Raw genomic sequence first — 22821 nt, 5'->3', positions numbered from 1 at the left:
TTCACTGATCTGCAGGATCCGCATGGTATATAAACCCTAGGCCAAGAGTTGCTATATGAAAGACAGAGGTACTGAGCTCACAGGTGATCTGTGAGCCCACGTCTCAGCACTGATTTAAAAACCCAGCACATGGGCAAAACCAGGCAAATATGATGGGGCAGAGGGGCAAGGAAATCAAGGGGGGTTGCTGAGAAGTGATTCTAGTGATGGATAAAGCATCTATACTAGAGTTAACTGACGGCTTGAGGATGGTGACAAGGTTTCAGGTTCAGGTGGAGACCACAGAGGGAAGACCAGCATGTCGTGACCATCCCAGTGGCGGGCTATGCTCTGTGCAGGAGACCTTTGCTGAGAGCCAGCCTTGCCTGGATGCTTCCTCACCCGCTCTTTTGCCAAGCTGACCAACCCTGGGCATGTGACATTCTCTAAGATACAGTTTCTTTGTCTGCAGAGCAGGATGCTAATAAGAGGAAACTTCCATATTGTAAGAGCCCCATGATGGAAAACAAATCAAAATTCTTAGCATAATTCCCAGCATAAAGTATGAATTTGGTAGAAGTTACCTTATTCCATTACCTCCCACCACCCCTTTACCCATTTCCTTCAGCCCATCTTCTATTTGCATGCCTTCCTCTCTTGCCTAAGAAATCATGTTCTTCAGCTAGGTATTATTTAAAATGCTTTAAGTAGAGTTGCCTGGCAGTCCAGTGCTTAGACCCCACATTTCCAATGCAGGGGGCGCAGGTTCCATCCTGGTTGGGGAACTAAGATCCCACATGCTGTGCAGCATGCCCTAAATAAATAAATGCTGTTAAATTCACTTAGATCTTAATAGTATGATCATAGGACATGAGCTGTAAGTTAGATTTTTAAGTGAACTTGAAAGTAAGACATATATTATGGGTTAAAATACTCTGATGTTTGTATGTACATACATAGATGAGACTACTTAAGGGTGGAGGTCTGTAAAACGCTTCTATTCTTGCCCCAGGTTATGGATAAATATGGAGAGTTCTATGGCCGAGACAGAATCAGCGAGTTACTTGGCATGGACAAAGCTGCCTTGGACTTCAGTGATGCCCGGGAAAAGAAGAAGCCAAAGAAAGACAGCTCCCTGTCAGCTGTGTGAGTGTTAATTCTGCTCTATTCAAGATGTGCATAGAAAGGAGGAAAAGTGAATACACTTCTGAATTTGCTAGAGCATTGATTTCCTTTCCTTCAGTGTCAGAAGAACAGAGAGATGAGAGAAACAGTATATGTACAAAATCTGCTTTTGTACTTCTGAGCTCTGGAATCATTATAGATTTAATCTATAACTTTTGAACATGTCTTTTTTTTGTTATTTATATAAAGCAAGAAAAAAAGATTTATGTTCTTAATTTGATTTGCCTTTTTACCCCTAAATGCCACTTAAGTTGAAGTCAGAGGTACAAAAACATAATATTTGACTATGTTTTCTTAAAGCTTCCTATTTGAAAAGAAGTTAATTTTCTTATTTTGGAAAAGGGAGTCATGTAGGCCTTGTATTAGAAACGTTCAAAGTTCATATCCTTTTATTATAATTGTTATATTTTATTTAAATAGCAAAGACTTGGTACCATGTTATCATACTGTTACTTAGAAAGTTTACATTAAAATGAGGCACCCTTATATAGTATTTGCATGGAATGTTATGATATAACTAGGAGAATGTAAACTGGTTGACTTCACCAGAGACTGACTCTCACACACACGTGTAGTATGAGTATATGTATATATACATCTATTTATATTTTATGAATTTAATAAACTGTAACCTGAAAATAAATGTAAAGCCCATGTGCTTTTAAAAAGTAATTTCTTATTGTAGTCACAACAATTTTAGAAAAAACAGTGGTTACCATCCCTTATTTAAGGTGTATTTAAGGTGTCAGTCAACTAGGTATGTGATGATTTCTTTGAAAACATAAATATTTAAGGTTCTGTAGAGCAGTGTTAGATTGTCTTAGATAAATATTTTAGTTAGCATTAAAAAGGACTCTTTGGCTGACCTATCTTTTTGGTCATGTTTTTTTTTTTCTCCCTGAAACCTTGGTTAGAGCTAGTTGAGTCTTTAGAAATAATGTGAACCCAGTTGAAAAGTAGTTCAATAAGCAAATATGTAACAGAAATTATGAACTTAAGTTTAAAGTATTATCTGGTACTTTAAGAAAACAAATACGTTTCTTAAAGACCAAATCACCAAATATAAAAAGAAACACAGTTGATAACCCTTAGGCATTAAGACCTTTATGTTAGAATATTATGTAAAACAAGGACAGTGGTGAAAAGTTTGCTGAGTTTCCCACTAGCATTTTCAGATCCCTGATAAGCAAGGTAGAATTAAATATTTTTACTGAATTATGCATTTTACATGGTCATATTTGTGACTCTGGAAAATAAGTCTGAAAAAACAGAAAAGTTTAGACTACTGTTTTGCTATGAACAGTTGTAAATTAGTGGAATTTTCCACTGTTTTACATAGTAGATATTTGCAGGTTTGACCCCTAGAAAAGTACAAAGAAATTAATGTGGACTTTATTAATATCATTAAATAGGGATAATGAAATTACAGTCAGCTAGTAAATAACACACATTACTAGGAAAAAATTTACATGTAGTGTTCCTTTATTAAAGTGTTTTAAAAGATGGAGTTTTAAAAGATTATCTGGTTTCTATATGAATATTATCTTAATGTGAACATTTGCATACAAGGATGACTTATATGATTTATGATCAGGTATCTGTGTGTGCATGTATTTATCAGTCAAACATAAAGGACTTGGTATGTGCACATTTGGGCTTCCCTGGTGGCTCAGTGGTAAAGAATCCACTTGCTAATGCAGGAGACATGGGTTCAATCCCTGGGTCAGGAAGATCCCCTGAAGAAGTAAGTGGCAACCTGCTCCAGAATTCTTGCCTGGGAAATTCCATGGACAGAGGAGCCTGGCGGGCTAGTCCATGAGGTAGCAAAATAGTTGGAAATGACTTAGCGACTGAACAACTGCAGTGACAAATGTGCACATTTAAATAGGTGGCCAACTTGCCTCCTGGGGTGGAATGGCCTCCAACAGCCAGAAAGCCTGCATACTTCTTCTCTATGTGTCTTTATGGAGTGAGGGGGGAGCTTCTATCTCAGAGCTGTCTGGCTTCTAGTTTACCTCTGAACCAAGCCCTGTGGCTGGGGAGGCCATGACTGGTCTAGATCAGCTGTGCTGCATCCCTGAGGGTGGAGTCAGCTCTGCCCAAAGAGCATTACTGCCGCCATTGGTGAGAAGAGAGTACTGTGTACCACAAAATACTTCTCATGCAGTTGGTAGCGACTTGCTACCCTAATGAATGATAGGGATAGAAAAGAACTAATCATAAGAATAAGTTTTTAAATAAAGCACAAAACTACCATGGGAAATTCAGACATCCTGATAAAACCCTTATTTTATTTTGGATTGCTTTCATGGGAAATAATTATGCTCTCATGCAAAGTGTCCCAGATTGTTTGTTTTTTTTTATCTTTTTAAGAAAAAATATTGTTATATTGAGACCTATTGTAAATATTCATGAAACTTTAAAAATGATTATTTAAAATAGCAAAATTACAATTTTATTTCCTTAAAAGTAAAAGATCCTAGGCTAAAGTAAATTAAACCTTAACTCCAAGGGGAAAAACCTCCTATGAAGTCAACTTTAGATGATAAACTATTTATCACTGCACTTATAATTTAAGATTGGCCTAATTAAAGAAATGATTAAAAAAGCAATTAAAAACTAAAACAGTTTCTCTAGAGAAGCCCTTTTGAAAATAGCACTAAAAATTACATCATATTATTATATCAATTCCTAGAATGTTGGGAAGGCTAACAAAATTATAATTTCTAGCCCTATAAACCAGTGCAAGTTCTGAAAAGAGAAAGCTGAAAAGTATATTTTAATACATGTCTATTTTATTCTGCAAAGATCAAAAATATTTATGTTGCAATTCATTCATTCAACATTATTCAATATTATATGATACATTCAGTGTATCATATAATGTGCTTGGTGATGGGGATTTTAGAGACTAGTGAGAGAGGTGTAAATACATGTACATACATACACACCTACAGCTACAAAACTGTGGGAAGTGACTACAAAGGGAGGTGACTCCAAAGTGCTGTGGGAACCAAGGGAAAGGGTTAAATTCCTTTTCGGATAGAGAAGGATGTGGGAAGGGGCATTTCTGAATTCAAGAGGAAACAAAAACAAAACCAATAAGCCCTTTTACTGGCAGAATCAGTACAGTTATAAAGTAAATGTGGACATTTATGCAGGTTTTTATTAGTTGAACTAAAAATAATTCTGTTGGTATGCAATTATAAATGTATAGTGAAAGTTAGAGAGGAAAGTCTTGATAAACCTATGTTGGTTAATATGTACAATGTTCAGGAATAATTGTTAGATGTAAAGTGTTTATCTTACATTTAATGTAGAGAAAAGAAAAGGTCACAAAAACCTATTTTTAAATAATAGAAGATAAAAAGATGCTTTGTTTTGTTTTCTAAGATTCCTCTAAAAAAATCGCAAAACCTGGAATACATTGTCCAATGGAGCTCTCAGGCTCTTCCCTGGGCAGCTGAACTAGAGCTAATCTTCTGAGATGGTTGCCAGCCCTACCCCATCCCATGGGGAGTGAATGCCAACAGGCTCTTGCAAGCCTGTGAGCCTTTGCTTCATGTACATATCTGCAAATTCTTTTGTTTTTCCAGACTGAACTCTATTGATGTGAAGTATCAGATGTGGAAACTAGGAGTCGTTTTCACTGACAACGTAAGCTACCTTCAATACCACAAAGTAAAACACACTCTGATTAGATGAGTTTGCTGGTTTTCATCAGGTGGAAAGATGGCTACTTAAGAAAGTTATTCAAACATCGGTTCATTTAGTACTGACCATATCTGAGAAAGACCCACAGAAGTACATGATTCATCAGCCCATCTCTCATTCCATTTCTTTCAATAGCTGAAAGATTAAAATGAAAATATATTTACACAAGAAGATGAAACTGAGATGAAAATTCATGTGTATTTTCATTCAGGTTTTAGTTGAACAATGGCATTCTTCAAAATTTTTACAGATGTTAGAAAGTTCTCAATAAGTTTTTAAAAGTTTTTCTTAACATTAGTTGCAATCCATTTGTTTCTGCCAAGTACATTATTGTGTTCTTTTTCTTGATGGATCTTCCTTTTATCAAAGAGCCTATGAGTAAAACATAGGACCCACATATATGTACAAATATTATGAAAAAAATCACCCATGACTAAAAGCCACCAGCTGTCCAAGGCAAAGAATCACATTATACTACCTCATTGGTTCAATAGCCTGACGTTTTTGACTCTTAGAATTTTCAGTTTAAATAACTGTTACTGTCAATTGTTTTTAATGCTACTATTTGCTGCTGGGGAGTTGTGGGAGAGAATCACGAAACATGGCTGAATACATTGACTACAATTTTTCTGTAGATCTCGTCTCATCCCCTCATTCTTGCTTCTTAATTTTTTTACCATCTTCTCACATCCACTCAGAAAGGAACGTAAGAACATCCCCTAAGGCCTTCTGCTGTTCTCTCTTCTGTGCTTTCTTCCTTGGACATCTCATTTAGTCTAAAAAAATCTCACTCTAATTTTAGCACAGACTTTTATAGTGACCCTTACTTCCATTCTCCTAAAGACCTGTGACACCCCTCCCCTGCATACTCTAACCTCTGTCTCCACCCCTGCCTCATCCAGTCATGGCCCAGAATCCTGGGTATCTTAGAGAACTCTCCAAAGAGCTCAAACTCAAGTCTTGAAATATCTTTTGTCAACTGCTAGTTAAGGTATCTTTCAGCTAACTTTTCACCTAACAGTGGAAGCAGCTTCCCTGGATAAAAAGAAGGTCACCTCAACTCAGCCCCATGTGGCAACATATAAAGATATTTTGGGTTGTCATGACTGGGAAAAGGGAATGCTAGTGGCAACTGATGAATAGAGACCAGGGATGCTGCTTACAAACCATCCTACAATGCACACGATGGTACCCATGACAAAGAATTAACTGGCCCAAACTATCAATAGCGCTGAGGCTGATTGATACAAGCTGCTGTTGAATAGAAAGTCAATTCATTTTTCTCTGTGGGAGAATAAATAAAAACAACCAATCTAGTGTAAAGGAGAGAATGGATGGCATTGAACCCTGCAGAATGAACTAAATAAAAATAAAATACACAAATTCATATAACTAATTGGAATTATATGAATATATAATCAAAAGATAAAGTCAATGGAGCAGTTAGAATATCAGAGTAGCTTTTGACAATAATATATATTCTATTTTCTGACATTCTTTTCTCTCATTTCATCTTAATAGTCCTTCCTCTACCTTGCCTGGTATATGACCATGTCCATTCTTGGACACTACAATAACTTTTTTTTTGCTGCTCATCTTCTGGACATTGCTATGGGATTCAAGACATTAAGAACCATCTTGTCATCAGTAACTCACAATGGCAAACAGGTAAAAGTTTATCTTTTCTTTCCCCTGCAAAAACTGAAAAACTAACAAATATTCCAACAGAAGTAAAACCAAACCTCAAATGACAGTGTACAGTTTTAAAGCCTTTGTGGATAGAGGAGCTGTGCTTTTTCTCCTAGAAACCATAAGGATTTGTAGTTTGAGAGCCCCCTAGACCTACGTTCAAGTCTTGGTTTGACTGATTTAGCTTTGTGACCCTGGATAAATTATTTACCATTCCTAAATCTCAACTCCCTCATTTTGAAGGAAAACAACAAAAGTACCTACCTTACCGGGGTTTTGTGAGAATTTGAAATAAAAACATAAACCTGGAGGTCTTAGCATAGGCCCTGGCACAGTAAATTCTCAGGAAAATGGTTATTGTTTTATTCCTAATATGATATTTGCTATGTTTGATACTGTGGGGAAACCAAAGTATGCTACAACATCCTAACACACTAGTTGCATTATTAATAAAACAGATGCTGCATCCGTAATTTAATACAGTATTTTAAACCAGATATTCCTGGGCTCTTTTCTCCACTTTTATATTGGGCAAAAAGAATAATAATGTTTCACACCTAACAGGTCATGCTTACTTGGAAGAAAGTTGGCTTAATTTCAGATAATCAGCTTATGTTCTAATGCAACACACTTGTAATGTTAAAGTGTTCATTATTAATAAACTTATCAATTCATTCTCTATTTATCAAGTGTCCACTGAGAGGTAACACATTCTATGTTATTTACTTGGAATAAAAGAGTCCTTCTTTTTCCAGAATTTTATAATCCACCATATTTTAAAATTGGTGCCCTTCCTAAAACCTTGAACTATATCCACAGTTAAATTCACATTATCATGACCTTCGGTTTTCTAAATTTCAGCATACTGTTCTTATATATGTCACTCTAGTTTCTGAATATGAGTATGGTATGCATGGCATGGCATAAATCCAGTGACAAAAACTATACTGTGATTATTTGTTGGTCAGTTAGTAGATTAATTTTGAGCTCCATGCATATTCAAAGAATTGGAGATGCTGACTTTGTGGAGTGTTTTCACACAAAAAATCTAGCACTATTCTCAATTTCTAAACTTTTGCTTGTTTCTAAATTCTATTCCCTCTCTTTTTGAGGTATCAGATTTCCATTTGCAGAGATATAGAGAGCTTTGTCTTGTAGTAAACATGTAAAATTTACAGTGGCTTTGTACTTAATTTATAGGAGTGAAGTAAGCCCTCTACTAAGACATGTTTTATTTAAGATAATTATAAAGTGATTTTTATGACTTAATATATGCCACCACAACATAAGGGGTATGTTGTAATCAGAGGAAGTTGACGTAAAAAATAATGTATTTTAGTGTGTTTAGAATTTCTGTGATGGAACCAGAAAAGTATTTTCACCAACTTGGTGGAAAGCACATTTAAAAAATATACATGAAAGTGAAAATGTTTTGCTCAGTAGTGTCTGACTCTTTGCAACCCCGCCAGGCTCCTCTGTCTATGGAATTCTCCAGGCAAGAATACTGGAGTGGGTAGCCTTTCCCTTCTCCAGGGGATCTTCCCAAACCAGGGATTGAATCCAGGTCTCCTGCATTACAGGCAGATTCTTTACATCTGAGCCACCAGGATAGCCCCCAAAATATTCATATACAAATTATGTGTATATTCATATATATACATATTCCATAAAATGTGTTTATATATACATGCATATATATATATATAGTGTTTAGTTTGGAATTAAAAATTACGTGCAGCTGAAAGAAGACCTTGCAGACTGTGAATTTTATTTATACAACGAGAAAATTAGCCTTTAATACCAAGTAACTAACACTATTTTGAAGTGTTTTTCCCAGTACTTCCTTGGCAGTCCAGTGGTTAAGACTCTGATCCTTCCAGTGCAGGGGGCATGGGTTCAATCCCTGGCTGGGAAACTAAGATCCTACATGCTATGTGGCATAGCCAAAAAAGTAAATATGTAACTAAAGGAGTCTTTCCCTTTGATCACTGCTTTATAGTAACAAAGCCAGACTTCTTAGTTTTTATTTTTTTAATATTTATATTACATACTATTAACAGTTATTCATTTCCAGGTGTTAGAAGAAATTCCTATTTTAATTTAGGATGTTATTGAAGGAAAACATGATTTACAACCCCTCTTACTATCATAACAAAAATGAGATAGTTTTTATTAGGAATATAAATTATTTAAAAGGAACAGACCTTATGAAAAAAAAAGTATTTAGTATAGTATCTACCACCAAATATTTAGATAATAGAAAAATGAACATATTAAGCTGCTTATTAATATTATTAAAATAATTATTTTAAATAATTACATTTTATTAAAATAAATATTAATTAATAATTATCCAAATTGAATTTGGATAGGAAACTAAATCAGCAATTTTTCATATTCCAGTTATAGCATGCCTTTATTAGCCAATCAAGTAGTCAAGTTTTACATAAAGTAATCTGACAACGTGCTAAAATAAACAGACCATGAAAATAGGCTTCCCCACTGAGGGTATAAGAAAAGAATGATTATAAGGTGTGGATTCCATTAGCTTTTAGTCAGTATATCCACTGATTTGTATTTCTAATATATATTCAATGTCACATTGCTTTCCAGCTTGTATTAACTGTTGGCTTATTGGCTGTTGTTGTATACCTATATACTGTCGTGGCATTCAATTTTTTCCGAAAATTCTACAATAAAAGTGAAGATGGCGATACACCAGACATGAAATGTGATGACATGCTAACGGTAAGTTCACACACTCTGATCTCATATGAGTGAAAAAAATTCTCCTGCTTATTCAGTTCAAAGAATTGTATACTTATTCTTTCAGAGTGCAAAATATAAAGTAGTGTATACAGCAAAAAGCTGTGTGGCTTTTTAAAGATTTTCATGTTTTGTGGAACATGGAGCATTTCTGCCAGTTTTGCACATCTGTTGCATAAGCCTGATAATTAATAGAATACCAAGTAAAGTCCTTAGAACTGGAAGGATTAATGTAAACCCTTTAAACCATTGTTCATATATTCTAGGACAGCAGGTAAAGTTATTTCCTTGTAGAACATTTTGAAGGCTTAGGTATTTGTTCACCTTAATGATGTTAGCTGAAATTACTGATGTCCAAAAATACTTTTTATATTGAGTATCCTGGCTTAAATTACTCTTACTCTTGATTTTAAAATCAACAGACATTAAAGCTTTTATATTGTTTTATCACTCTTCTGTAACCTGCATCTCAGATACTGGCAAATCAGAAATTACCATACAAGGGATCCTAGACTAGGAAGTAAAAATTAGACAAAATATTAACCATTACCTGGAAACAGATGAATCCTTCAATGAGCTCCAAGTTGAGACACCTATACCACTGAGGTTGGTATAAATTAAAGAGATAGATATAATGATGCTAAAATTACTCTAGAAAAAATAAACATCTCAAAGGAATAATGAGAAAGAACTACTAACATTATAAAAGACTAGTGATGAAGACAATTTTCATACTAGAGAATGACAGAACAATGGAACAGTCTAGAAATAGATTTAGATACACACGGAAATTGAATGATAAAAGTGGCTTTAGAAATTATAAAATGAAAAATAAGTCAATAAATGGTAGAAGTAAGTACCATGGACATGCTTTTGGGGGAAAATTGATAAAAATGAATGCCAGCCAAATTCTTTACATCAAAATAAATCCCAAATGAAATATCAATAAATAAACTTCAGTGCAAAAGAAATAAAAAATGAATGAAAGTTAAAACAGAATTTGACTTTTGAAATAATAACAATTTTTTAATGGGGAAAGGAGTTTGTATGACATAAAACCTAGGACTCATGCAAGCACAAAAAATTACTTTAAGATTTTCCTTATAGTTGTTTCTTTTCAAAGGCAGATGACAGGCTAACAAAAACACACTGAACACTGTAACAAAGAGCCAGTTTCCTTAATTTATAAAGTCTTAATCACATCCAGAAGAAGAAAAACAAGCAAATATGACTAGATAATTCACTGTAAAATAAATTGAGGTTGTAAATATGGAAAGATGCTCAGCTCTATCATAAGTTTAAGAATGCAAATCAAAACACTCAGTTGCCACCTAAAGACTGTTAATACCTAGAGTTATTGAATTGATTGAAAAACTGGCATCTTCATGAACATTAGTAGGAAGTTAACAGCAATTTTAGAGAAATTTTATAATGACTATCAGATTTTTAAGTGTATTAATCTTTGATTTATACTTATGTCCCACTGCTATTAACTGATCTAATTTCATTCATAAATATGTCTCTGTATATTCAAGGATATTAGTTGCTATCACAAATTGAAATAATATAAATTATCATCTATAGGGTCCTAATTAAATAAATTATGGTAGATCCATATAATGGAGAAGTATGTAGCTTTTTCAAATAATAGATATATTTGAATATGCTAATATGCAAAGACATACAAATTGTATTTAAGTGGGGTAAAAAAGCAAGATCCTGAACAATATTGTGATAGAAGCCTAACGTACAAGATCACACACTCACACAAATATATATATTAGATACGTTGGACTATGTGTATGATTTTTCTGGAAGGATACATAAGAAACTGTTAACAAGTGTTCTTACAGGAATTAGGGTCACAGATAAAGGAGAGAGAAAACTTAGGCGCTGGCAGACTGCCTAATCACTAGTAATAACCTTCACCAGAGTCGCTAACACCTCTTCCTGCTTCTCCACATCCCTACCCTGCCATTCCAGGCCCCGGGAGGAAAGTACTTTAGAGACCCTTCAACTCTTCTTCTGTGTGCTGCCTTTAAAACCACATTGTTGTCTGTGTCCCGTGACCCTGAAGACTTGGGGTAGTGGCTGGCCAGAGGCAGGCAGGGGAGTGGGGGACTGTAGGAGGCAACAAGACACAAAGGGCATTTGTGCCTACACTGACCCACGGGAGATCCATCTCTGTGGGAGAAACACCACAGAGGTTCTAAATCTCAGAATTCACAAGCCTTGGGTCATAAAGTTTTTCTGGAGTCATTCAGCCCCAGAGGGTATGATGCTCAGTGAACCCCTCAAGACTGATGGAAAGGAGGAGTGGTTTCAGACAGGGATATGCAGTGGCCTGTGTTACAGAGTGGGAACAATATGTGACTTAGTTTCCCCTCTCCCACCACAGCAAGACCACCTCCCACCCCAGCTGCCAAATATCCTGGACTCTCCTTGTCACATCATGAGTCATCGTTGACCCTGTTCAAGTTGTTCCAATGGTATCCTTAGATGACTACATTTTGAATTTTGCTCTCGGAATGAATTTCCATTGCTTTTGTAAATTTTGTCAATGGACTTACTATGAGAAGAATCCATGCATTATTTGAACAAGAGGTGGGTTAGGAAGACCACTGCCTTTATCTGACTGATTTTACCCAGTGACATGACATACATATGAAGAAGGTAGAGGAGTTTGCCTCACCTGCAGATGAGGAAATAGGCTTGCTGATCTTTTCAACTATGGGCTTAGAACTGAGCTACATCCAGGATTTTCTTCATTTTGAAGAATTTCTGTCCATATAGATTAGACTACCTCTGACCAACTCTGTCTTAGGTATTTCTGTCTCTACACATAACAATAAATGTACCTTGCCTTTGACTGAGGCGAGGTTGGAGGCATCACAGTTTTCATCCTGGCTGTGTGTTTCTTACAGAAGAAGACTCAGTCCCAAGACACCAACCACACCTCAGTTCCTACCTCTCTTGTGACTATGTACTGTGGTCAATCAGTTGAACCAGACTAGAGACTGAGTAGTTTCGCACACATTCAAATCCAGTTGATTGGCCTTAATAACTATTGTGTGAGGCCACATTATCTAGAGTAACCTTTCAGTTTTAGATCTGAAAAGTGAAAGTTGCTCAGTTGAGTCTGACTCTTTGCAACCCCATGGACTTTAACCTGCCAGGCTCAGCTGTCCATGGACTTCTCCAGGCAAGAATACTGGAGTGGGTAGCCGTTCCCTTCTCTAGGGGATCTTCCCAACCCAGGAATCACACCAGGGTCTTCTGCATTACAGGTGGATTCTTTACCAGCTGAGCTACGAGGGAAACCCTTTAGATCTGAAAACCGCTTTTAATTTGCCTCTTACAAATGCTTGTGTGGGTAGATTTTGAAGATGCCAACATCCGTAGAGTTTATTAAAAGTGGAGGCTTAGTAAAACCAAATATCTAGCAAGACGAAATTATGGAGTAGGAAATGGTCGGATTTAATTACTGTAATTCCCCTAGAGAATCCTTTATGCCAGTCTCCTTCGCATTTCTTTTTCAAGGAGTAAAATCTAGTATTTTCATCTGAGATAGGTTTTCCTCACTTCTTTGGGTCTCAAGGAACACTGCAGGTTTTCCCAAGGATCTAATTCACCCGTCAGTGTTTCATAACTAACAGCAGGTGGCACTGTGACTGCAGTTTTGCAGACAGTGATGATTCATACTTAAATTTCTTTCCTTCTTTCTTTACTTATTTATTTATTTAGGGTCATGGTGTTTTGAGCCAGAGAATCTAATTAAACCAGGAGTAACCTGATAGAATTTGAACCTCTTCACCATGAATGTAGGAGGAGAAAGTGAAAAGTAATCTGAAGTTTTCAAGTTCAGAGCAAAAAGCAGATTGTAGCTTGGGAGACTGACATGTCATATATGAGGGCATTCATCACAAAAGGAGTGGTTTTCAGCCTCAAATGCTTAGAGGAATCACCAGGAAAAATCTTTGTAAATCCACAGATCTTCAAGACCAACCCCAGATCCCTTGAGTCAGAAACTGTAGGGAAGATATAAAGACCCATGTATTTTGGAAAAAGCTTTCTAGGTGGTTGAGATAAAAAGTATACTCCTAGGGAAGTAACCTGCTTAGGTAATTGTTCTAAATTACTTATTTTACCTTATTTTCTCAAGGAATAACTTGTTTTTCTCTAGAGTCAATCTCTCTTTTTCTCTCCGTGTGTCTGTTACTCGTCCGTATCCCCACTTTTTTTTCTTTTTCCAAGATAAAGATCTTACAAGGATATTTGTGTGTGTGTGTGTGTGTGTGTGTGTGTGTGCATGCGTGCATGCTAAGTCACTTCAGTCGTGTCTGACTCTGCAACCTTATGTAGCCCGCCAGGCTCCTCTCTCCTTGGGATTCTCCAGGCAAGAATACCGGAGTGGGTTGCCAAGCCCTCCTCCAGGGGATCTTCCCCATCCAGGGATCAAATCACCAGTTCACTAGAAACTGCTACTCTTCCAGTGTTCCCTAAAGGCAACATAAACAATGATTAACCCCAGAATGTATTAGTTTAGGAGGTAGACCAAGGGGGAAAGTCACTGAACATTAAATCTTGAGAATTAACAATTGCCCTGGCCGGGTTTGTGTAGCACCAGGCATGTTCCTTCCTCATTACTCAGATTTTCTGAAGTTGTAAATCTTTTTGCTGCCCAGCATTGCCCCTCCAGCTCCTATTATCAGGTTGAAGCTGATTCTCTGAAAAGGAAGGTAGATAAAAGAATTTCCCTTTTCAGGAGCAGAATGATAATCTGATACTGAAAGCCTGTCACCCCAGTGAGTGGGTGACCACCACACTTCCTTCTATTCTAACACAACAGCCATCTCTCTGATATTTCTGCTGATAACTTCTGATAATGAAGGAGAATGCTGGGAAAATCTGTATCAAAATTCCATTGGTGAATCGTGCATTTTACTCATTTTCTTATTAAGAACTTTGGTATCTTATTAAGTCTAACTGATCACATCCACAAAACTCTGTCTTTTCACAGAATGGCCATATTTCATTTTAATGGAATATGGTAGAATCCCCTCCTTAAAGTTCTTAGTGCTATTATAGAGTGAAGGTGAGCAGTGAGATAAGGATACTGCCAGGAGAGGCTAGGTGGCTGAAGAGAAATCTAAAAAGAAGAAGATGTTTACCTCAGTAATTTAGCCTCATCCCATGGTCTTGTTTTCAACTTTAATACCTAGAAAGTAAAAGTGGATCATTCGCCTGAAGACAGACTCACAGTAACCAGAATCCTGAGTCATACACATGAGTCAGAGTACTCACATTCCATACATTGAGTTCAAATAACAAGCTGATAGTCTTTTTCCCATACAAAAACTCTATGTGGGGAGCCAAATTGTAATCCAAAGTCTTCATCAGCAGGAATTATTTGGATGATCTTAGTCACATACATGTCAAACAGGCAGGACTTGGAGAGCTAGGATTCTAGGACCTGAACTGGGAACTGCAGTTGATCCACTGTTGACTTACAGTAGGTATTATTGTGAGGAGTTAAAGGGCCAGAATTGGACACAGAGAAAGGCCAGACCATAGGCAGGAAGATTGTCCAAACTGGGTCCCCAGCCCAAGGGGGCAGGACGGATTACAAACAAAGCTAAGGAGGAAAAGCCAGAAACGGATGGACTGTGCAAGTTCATTAAGTAAATAGTGAGCAGCTGCAATAATGATTCTGTTTCATGTGGCCGCAGTTAAGCACATGTGAAGATAGATATGGAGAAAAATATATAGCCCCCAGTTTTTCTTAATAAGAGCCAGAAATTCATATGGTAAAAATAATTCCAATAGTATGTAAGAGTATATAAGGGAAAATAAAACTTTCTCTTCCCACATATCCACTGTTAACAGTTTCAAGCACTGTTTTAGACAAATAGTTATAAGAAATTAATGTGGTATCCAAAGGTTTTTCTTTTTAATTAATTTTTTATTGAAGGATAATTGCTTTACAGAACTTTGCTGCTTTCTGTCAAACCTCAACATGATTCAGCCATCAGTTCAGTTTAGTTCAGTCGCTCAGTCGTGTCCGACTCTTTGTGACCCCATGAGTCACAGCACGCCAGGCCTCCCTGTCCATCACCAACTCCTGGAGTTTACTCAAACTCATGTCCGTCGAGACGGTGACACCATCCAGCCATCTCATCCTCTGTCGTCCCCTTCTCCTCCTGCCCCCAATCCCTTCCAGCATCAGGGTCATTTCCAATGAGTCATCTCTTCGCATGAGGTGGCCAAAGTACTGGGGTTTCAGCTTCAGCATCAGTCCTTCCAGTGAACACCCAGGACTGATCTCCTTTAGGATGGACTGGTTGGATCTCCTTGCAGTCCGAGGGACTCTCAAGAGTCTTCTCCAACACCACAGCTCAAAAGCATCAATTCTTCGGTGCTCAGCTTTCTTCACAGTCCAACTCTCACATCCATACATGACCACTGGAAAAGCCATAGCCTCGACTGGACGAACCTTTGTTGGCAAAGTAATGTCTCTGCTTTTCAATATGCTATCTAGATTGGCCATAACTTTCCTTCCAAGGAGTAAGTGTCTTTTAATTTCATGACTGCAGTGATTTTGGAGCCCAAAAAATGAAGTCTGCCACTGTTTCCCCATCTATTTCCCATGAAGTGATGGGACCAGATGCCATGATCTTGGTTTTCTGAATGTTGAGCTTTAAGCCAACTTTTTCACTCTCCTCTTTCACTTTCATCAAGAGGCTTTTTAGTTCCTCTTCACTTTCTGCCATAAGGGTGGTGTCATCTGCATACCTGAGGTTATTGATATTTCTCCCAGCAGGCTTCATTCCAGCTTGTGCTTCTTCCAGCCCAGCGTTTCTCATGATGTACTCTGCATATAAGTTAAATAAGCAGGGTGACAATATACAGCCTTGTCGTACTCCTTTTCCTATTTGGAACCAGTCTGTTGTTCCATGTCCAGTTCTAACTGTTGCTTCCTGACTTACATATAGGTTTCTCAAGAGGCAGGTCAGCTGGTCTGGTATTCCCATCTCTTTCAGAATTTTCCACAGTTTATTGTGATCCACACAGTCAAAGGCTTTGGCATAGTCAATAAAGCAGAAATAGATGCTTTTCTCTTGCTCTCTTGCTTTTTCGATGATCCAGCAGATGTTGGCAATTTGATCTCTGGTTCCTCTGCCTTTTCTAAAACCAGCTTGAACATCTGGAAGTTCATGGTTCACATATTGCTGTAGCCTGGCTTGGAGAATTTTGAGCGTGTGAGATGAGTGCAATTGTGCGGTAGTTTAAGCATTCTTTGGCATTGCCTTTCTTAGGGTTTGGAATGAAAACTGACCTTTTCCAGTCCTGTGGCCACTGCTGAGTTTTCCAAATTTGGTGACATATTGAGGTCAGCACTTTCACAGCATCATCTTTCAGGATTTGAGATAGCTCAGCTGGAATTCCATCACCTCCACTAGCTTTGTTCATAGTGATGCTTTCTAAGGCCCACTTGACTTCACATTCCAGGATGTCTGGCTCTAGGTGAGTGATCACACCATCATGATTATCTGGATCGTGAAGATCTTTTTTGTACAGTTCTTCTGTGTATTCTTGCCACCTCTTCCTAATATCTTTTGCTTCTGTTAGGTGCCTACCATTTCTGTCCTTTATTGAGCCCATCTTTGCATGAAATGTTCCATTGGTATCTCTGATTTTCTTGAAGAGATCTCTGGTCTTTCCCATTCTGTTGTTTTCCTCTATTTCTTTGCATTGATCACTGAGGAAGGCTTTCTTATCTCTCCTTGCTTCTTTGGAACTCTGCATTCAAATGGGAATATCTTTCCTTTTCTCCTTTGATTTTCACTTCTCTTCTTTTCACAGCTATTTGTAAGGCCTCCTCAGACAACCATAGGTATACATATATCTCCTCCCTTTTCAACCTTCCTCTCAATCTCCCTTGTCATCCCACCCCTCCACGTTGATACAGACCCCTGATTGTGTTTCATGAGCCATACAGCAAGCTCCCATTGGCTGTCTATTTTACATATGGTAATGTAAGTTTCCATGTTACTCTTTCCATACATCTCACCCTCTTCTTCCCTCTCCCCATGTCCATAAGTCTGTTCTCTATGTCTGTTTCTCCACTGTTGCCCTGTAAATAAATTCTTCAGTACCATTTTTCTAGATTCCTTATATACACATTAGAACACATTAGAACAATTTTTCTTTCTGACTTACTTCACTCTCTATAATAGGTTCTAGGTTCATCCACCTCATTAGAACTGATGAAAATGCATTCCTTTTTATGGCTGAGTAATATTCCATTGTGTATATGTACCACAACTTCTTTATCCATTCATCTGTTGATGGACATCTAGGTTGCTTCCATGTTCCAGCTATTGTAAATAGTGCTGCAATGAACAATGGGATACATGTGTCTCTTTCAATTTTAGTTTCCTCAGGGTATATGCCTAGGAGTGGGATTGCTGGGTCATATGGTGGTTTTATTCCTAGTTTTTAAAGGAATCTCCATACCATCTTCCATATTGGCTGTATCAGTTTACATTCCCACCAACAGTGCAAGAGTGTTCCTTTTTCTCCATACCCTCTCCAGCATTTACTGTTTGTAGACTTTTTGACAATAGTCATTCTGACTGGTATGAGGTGATATCTCATGGTAGTTTTGATTTGCATTTCTCTAATAATGAGCAGTGTTGAGCATCTTTTCTCATGTGTTAGCCATCTGTATGTCTTCTTTGGAAAAATGTATGTTTAGGTCTTTTTCCCACTTTTTGGTTGGGCTCTTTGTTTTCCTGGCATTGAGTTCCTTCTATGCCCATTTTTTGAAGAGTTTTAATCATAAATGGGTGCTGAATTTTGTCAAAGGCTTTTTTGACATCTATTGAGATGATCTTATGGTTTTTATCTTTCAATTTGTTAATACGCTGTGTCACATTGATTGATTTGTGTATATTGAAGAATACAATTCTTGCATCCCTGGAATAAACCAAACTTGCACATGGTGTATGAGCTTTTTGATGTGTTGCTGAATTCTGTTTGCTAAAATTTTGTTGAGGATTTTTGCATCTATGTTCATCAGTGATATTGGCCTGTAGTTTTCTTTTTTTGTTTTGTCTTTGTCTAGTTTTGGTGTCAGGGTGATGGTGGCCTCATAGAATAAGTTTGGAAGTGTTCCTTCCTCTGCAATTTTTGAAAGAGTTTTAGAAGGATAGGCATTAACTCATCTCTAAATGTTTCATGGAATTCTCCTGTGAAGCCCTCTGGTCCTGGGCTTTTGTTTTGGGGGAGATTTTTGAGCCTAGCATCAATTTCAGTGCTTGTAATTGAGTTGTTCATAATTTCTATTTCTTCCTGGTTCAGTCTTGGAAGATTGAACTTTTCTAAGAATCTGTCCATTTCTTCCAGGTTATCCATTTTATTTTCATATGGTTGTTCATAATAGTCTCTTGTAATCCTTTATATTTCTGCAGTGTCTGTTGTAACCTCTCCTTTTTCATTTCTAACTTTGTTGATTTGATTCTTCTCTCTTTTTCTTGATGAGTTTGGCTAAAGGTTTGTCAATTTTGTTTATCTTCTCAAAGAACAAGCTTTTAGTTTTATTAATCTTTACTATTGTTTCTTTCATTTCTTTTTCATTTATGTCTACTGAGATATTTATGATTTCTTTCCTTCTCTAACTTCAGTATTTTTTTGTTCTTCTTTTTTCAGTTGTTTTAGGTGTAAAGTTAGGTTGTCTATTCAATGCTTTCCTTGTTTCTTGAGGATAGGATTGTATTGCTATAAACTTTCCTCTTGAAACTGCTTTTGTTGCATCCCATAGGTTTTGAGTTGTCATGTTTTCATTGTCATTTGTTTCTAGAATTTTTTAATTTTCCTTTTGATTTCTTCAGTAACCTCTTGGTTATTTAGAAATGCATTGCTTAATCTCCATGTGTTTGTTTTTCTTACAGTTTTTTCCTTGTAATTGATATCTAGTCTCATAGCATTGTGGTTGGAGAAGATACTTGATATGATTTCAGTTTTCTTAAGTTTACTGAAGTTTGATTTGTGACCCAAGATGTGGTCTATCCTGGAGAATGTTCCATGTGCACTTGAGAAGAAGGCGTATTCTTCTGAATTTGGATGGAATGTCCTGAAGATATCAATGAGATCCATCTCATCTAATGTATCATTTAAGACTTGTGTTCTTTATTAATTTTGTTTAGATGACCTGTCCATTGGTGTGAGTGGGGTGTTAATGTCTCCTGCTATTATTGTGTTACTGTCAGTTTCTCCTTTTATGTCTGTTAATGTTTGTCTTTTGTATAGAGTGTTGTATTATGTTTTGAGTGTTGGGTGCATAGATATTTACAACTGTTATGTCTTCCTCTTGGATTGATCCCTTGATCATTATGTAGCATCCTTCCTTATCTCTTGTAATATTCTTTATTTTAAGGTCTATTTTGTCTGATATTAGGATTACTACTCCAGCTTTCGTTTGATTTGCATTTGAGGGAATGTATTTTTCCGTCCTCTCATTTTCAGTCTATATGTGTCTTTAGGTCTGAAGTGGGTTTCTTGTAGACAGCATATATATGGGCCTTGTTTTTGTATCCATTCAGCCAGGCTGTGTCTTTTGGTTGCAACATTTAGTCCACTTACGTTTAAAGTAATTATTGATATACATGTTCCTATTGCCATTTTCTTAATTGTTTGGGGTTGATTTTGTAGATCTTTTTTCTTCTCTTGTGTTTCTTGACTATATGAGTCCCTTTAACATTTGTTGGAAAGCTGGTTTGGTGGTTAAATTCTCTTAACTTTTGGTTGTCTGAAAAGCTTTTTATCTCTGCATCAGTTTTGAATACAATCCTTGCTGGTACAGTAATCTTGTAGATTTTTCCCTTTCATTACTTTACATATATCCTGTCATTCCCTTCTGGCCTGCAGAGTTTCTGCTGAAAGATCAGCTGTTGAGTATATGGGGTTTCCCTTGTATGTTACTTGTTGCTTCTCCCTTCCTGCTTTTAATATTCTTTCTTTGTGTTTAGTCTTTGTTAGTTTGATTAGTATGTGTTTTGGCGTGTTTCTCCTTGGGTTTATCCTGGGTATGGTAGTCTTTGTGCCTCTTGGACTTGTTTTTTTTTTTTTAACTTTTTATTTATTTATTTATTTATTTTCATTTATTTTTATTAGTTGGGGACTAATTACTTTACAATATTGTAGTGGTTTTTGCCATACACTGACATGAATCAGCCATGGATTTACATGTGTTCCCCATCCTGAACCTCCTCCCACCTCCCTCCCCATCCCATCCCTATGCCTCTTGGACTTGCTTGACTATTTCTTTTTCCATGTTGGGGAAATTTTCAACTATAATCTCTTCAAAAATTTTCTCATACCGTTTCTTTTTCTCTTCTTCTTCTGGGACCCCTATAATTTGAATGTTGGTACATTTGATACGGTCCCAGAAGTCTCTGAGACTGTCCTCAGTTCTTTTCATTCTTTTTACTTTATTCTGCTCTTCAAAAGTTATTTCCACCATGTTATCTTCCAGCTCACTGATTCATTCTTCTGCTTCAGATATTCTGCTATTGATTCCTTCTAGAGTATTTTTAATTGTGTTGTTTTTCTATTTATGTTTGTTCTTTAATTCTTCTAGGTCTTTGTTGATTAAGCCTTGCATTTTCTCCATTTTGTTTTCAAGGTTTTTGATCATCTTTACTATCATTATTCTGAACTCTTTTTCAGGCAGTTTCCCTATTTCCTCTTCATTTATTTGGACTTCTGTGTTTCTAGTTTGTTCCTTCATTTGTTTAGTATTCCTCTGCCTTTTCTTTCTTTTTTTTTTTTTTAACTTATTTTGTTTGAGGTCTCCTTTTCCCAGACTTCAAGGAAAGTTGAATTGTTTCCTTGAAGAAGGTTGAATTCTTTCTTCCTTTTGGTTTCTGCCCTCCTAAGGTTCATCCAGTAGTTTGTGTAAGCTTCATATAGGGTGAGATTTGTGGTGATTTTTTGTTTATTTGTTTGTTTTTCCTCTGATGGGAAAGGCTGAGTGAGGTGGTTATCCTGTCTGCTGGTGATTTGTATTTTGTTTTGTTTGATTTTTAGATGAGGCATCCTGCATAGGGTGCTATTGATGGTTGGGTGATGTATTCATGTGGTTTCCTTTGTGTGAGTTCTCACTATTTGATGCTGCCTAGGGTTAGTTCTCGGAGAAGGCAATGGCACCCCACTCCAGTACTCTTGCCTGGAAAATCCCATGGACGGAGGAGCCTGGTAGGCTGCAGTCCATGGGGTCGCGAAGAGTCGGACACGACTGAAGTGACTTAGCAGTAACAGCAGCAGGGTTAGTTCTCTGGCAGTCTAGGGTCTTGGAGTCAGTACTCCCACTGCAAATGCTCAGGGCTTGATCTCTGGTCAGGAACGAAGATTCCACAAGTGGTTTGCTATGGCATTTAGTGAGATTAAAACAAATATACAATTCGAGAAACCAAAGATGAACCTCAGACAAATGACATAAAATGACATAAAATGACATATAAATGACATAAAATCATTTATAAATGATTATAAAATCAGGCAAATAATAATTAAAATAATGGAATATACACATACACATATACACCCATGAGCAAAGTCTAAATAATCCAACAAAAATACAGTAGATTGACCTGGCAAACAAAGGAAATAAAAAATTATATTTACCAGTTAAGAACTAAAGCACAAACTGTAAAACAAAACTAAAGCATGGTGCTAAGTGGGAAGTAAAGCAATAAAAAGAAAACTAACAAATATGTTGAGAGGGTGGGAAAGAAAGTATAGATATGCAAAGTTAAATAGAGGTAGATGAAGAAGATTCATATACATTAAAGATTAAATGCAAGGGGAAGATAACAGCAGGAAAGGCAAACAAAGGAATAAATGTAGAAGAAATTGAATAGATTTTTAAAAATTAAAATTTAAAGTGAAAAAGAAAAAAAAAATGCCAGAAGAAAGAAAAAGGGCAAAAAAAAAAAAAGGAAAATTCCATAGATCTGCAAAAAGTCCAATACATAGGCAGAGGTTTATAGCAACAATAAAAAAGTTCATGTCAATGTATGACAAAACCCACTGCAATGTTGTGAAATAATTAGCCTCAAACTAATAAAAATAAATGAAAAAAAAAAGTGTGACTGAATACACACATATATATATACACCTGTAAGCAAAATGAAAACAGTTCAACAAAAATAAAGTACAATAGATTGACCCAGCAAACAAAGGAAACCAAAAATTGTATCTAGCAGAACAAAACTAACTAAAGCACAAACTGGAAAACAAAACTAAAGCTAGGTACCAGCTGGGGTATAAAGCAATGAAAATAAACCTAACAAATATGTTGAGAGGAAAGGAGAGAAAGAAAAGAAAGAAAGAAAGAATAGATATGCAAAGTTGAATAGAGGTAGATAAAGAAGATTTATATATGTTAAAGATGAACTGCAAGAGGAAAAGAACAGTAGGAAAAGC

The 22821-nt window shown here is 36.6% G+C and overlaps 1 protein-coding gene across 1 annotated transcript in view; it reads left to right on the top strand.

Moving 5' to 3' along the window:
* RYR2 (ryanodine receptor 2) overlaps window positions 1–22821 on the top strand; it is a 595071-nt gene that overhangs the window by 550148 nt on the left and 22102 nt on the right. Inside the window, exons 98-101 of the mRNA XM_043477303.1 lie at window positions 992–1125; window positions 4761–4821; window positions 6400–6546; window positions 9181–9315. Coding sequence (XP_043333238.1) covers window positions 992–1125; window positions 4761–4821; window positions 6400–6546; window positions 9181–9315 — 477 coding nt within the window. The remainder of the gene's footprint in view (window positions 1–991; window positions 1126–4760; window positions 4822–6399; window positions 6547–9180; window positions 9316–22821) is intronic.

Source organism: Cervus canadensis, chromosome 8 (assembly GCF_019320065.1).
Source record: "Cervus canadensis isolate Bull #8, Minnesota chromosome 8, ASM1932006v1, whole genome shotgun sequence".
NCBI lineage: Eukaryota > Metazoa > Chordata > Mammalia > Artiodactyla > Cervidae > Cervus > Cervus canadensis.
Note: the sequence above shows the minus strand (reverse complement) of the source record. Positions and strands in the feature narration are given on the sequence as shown.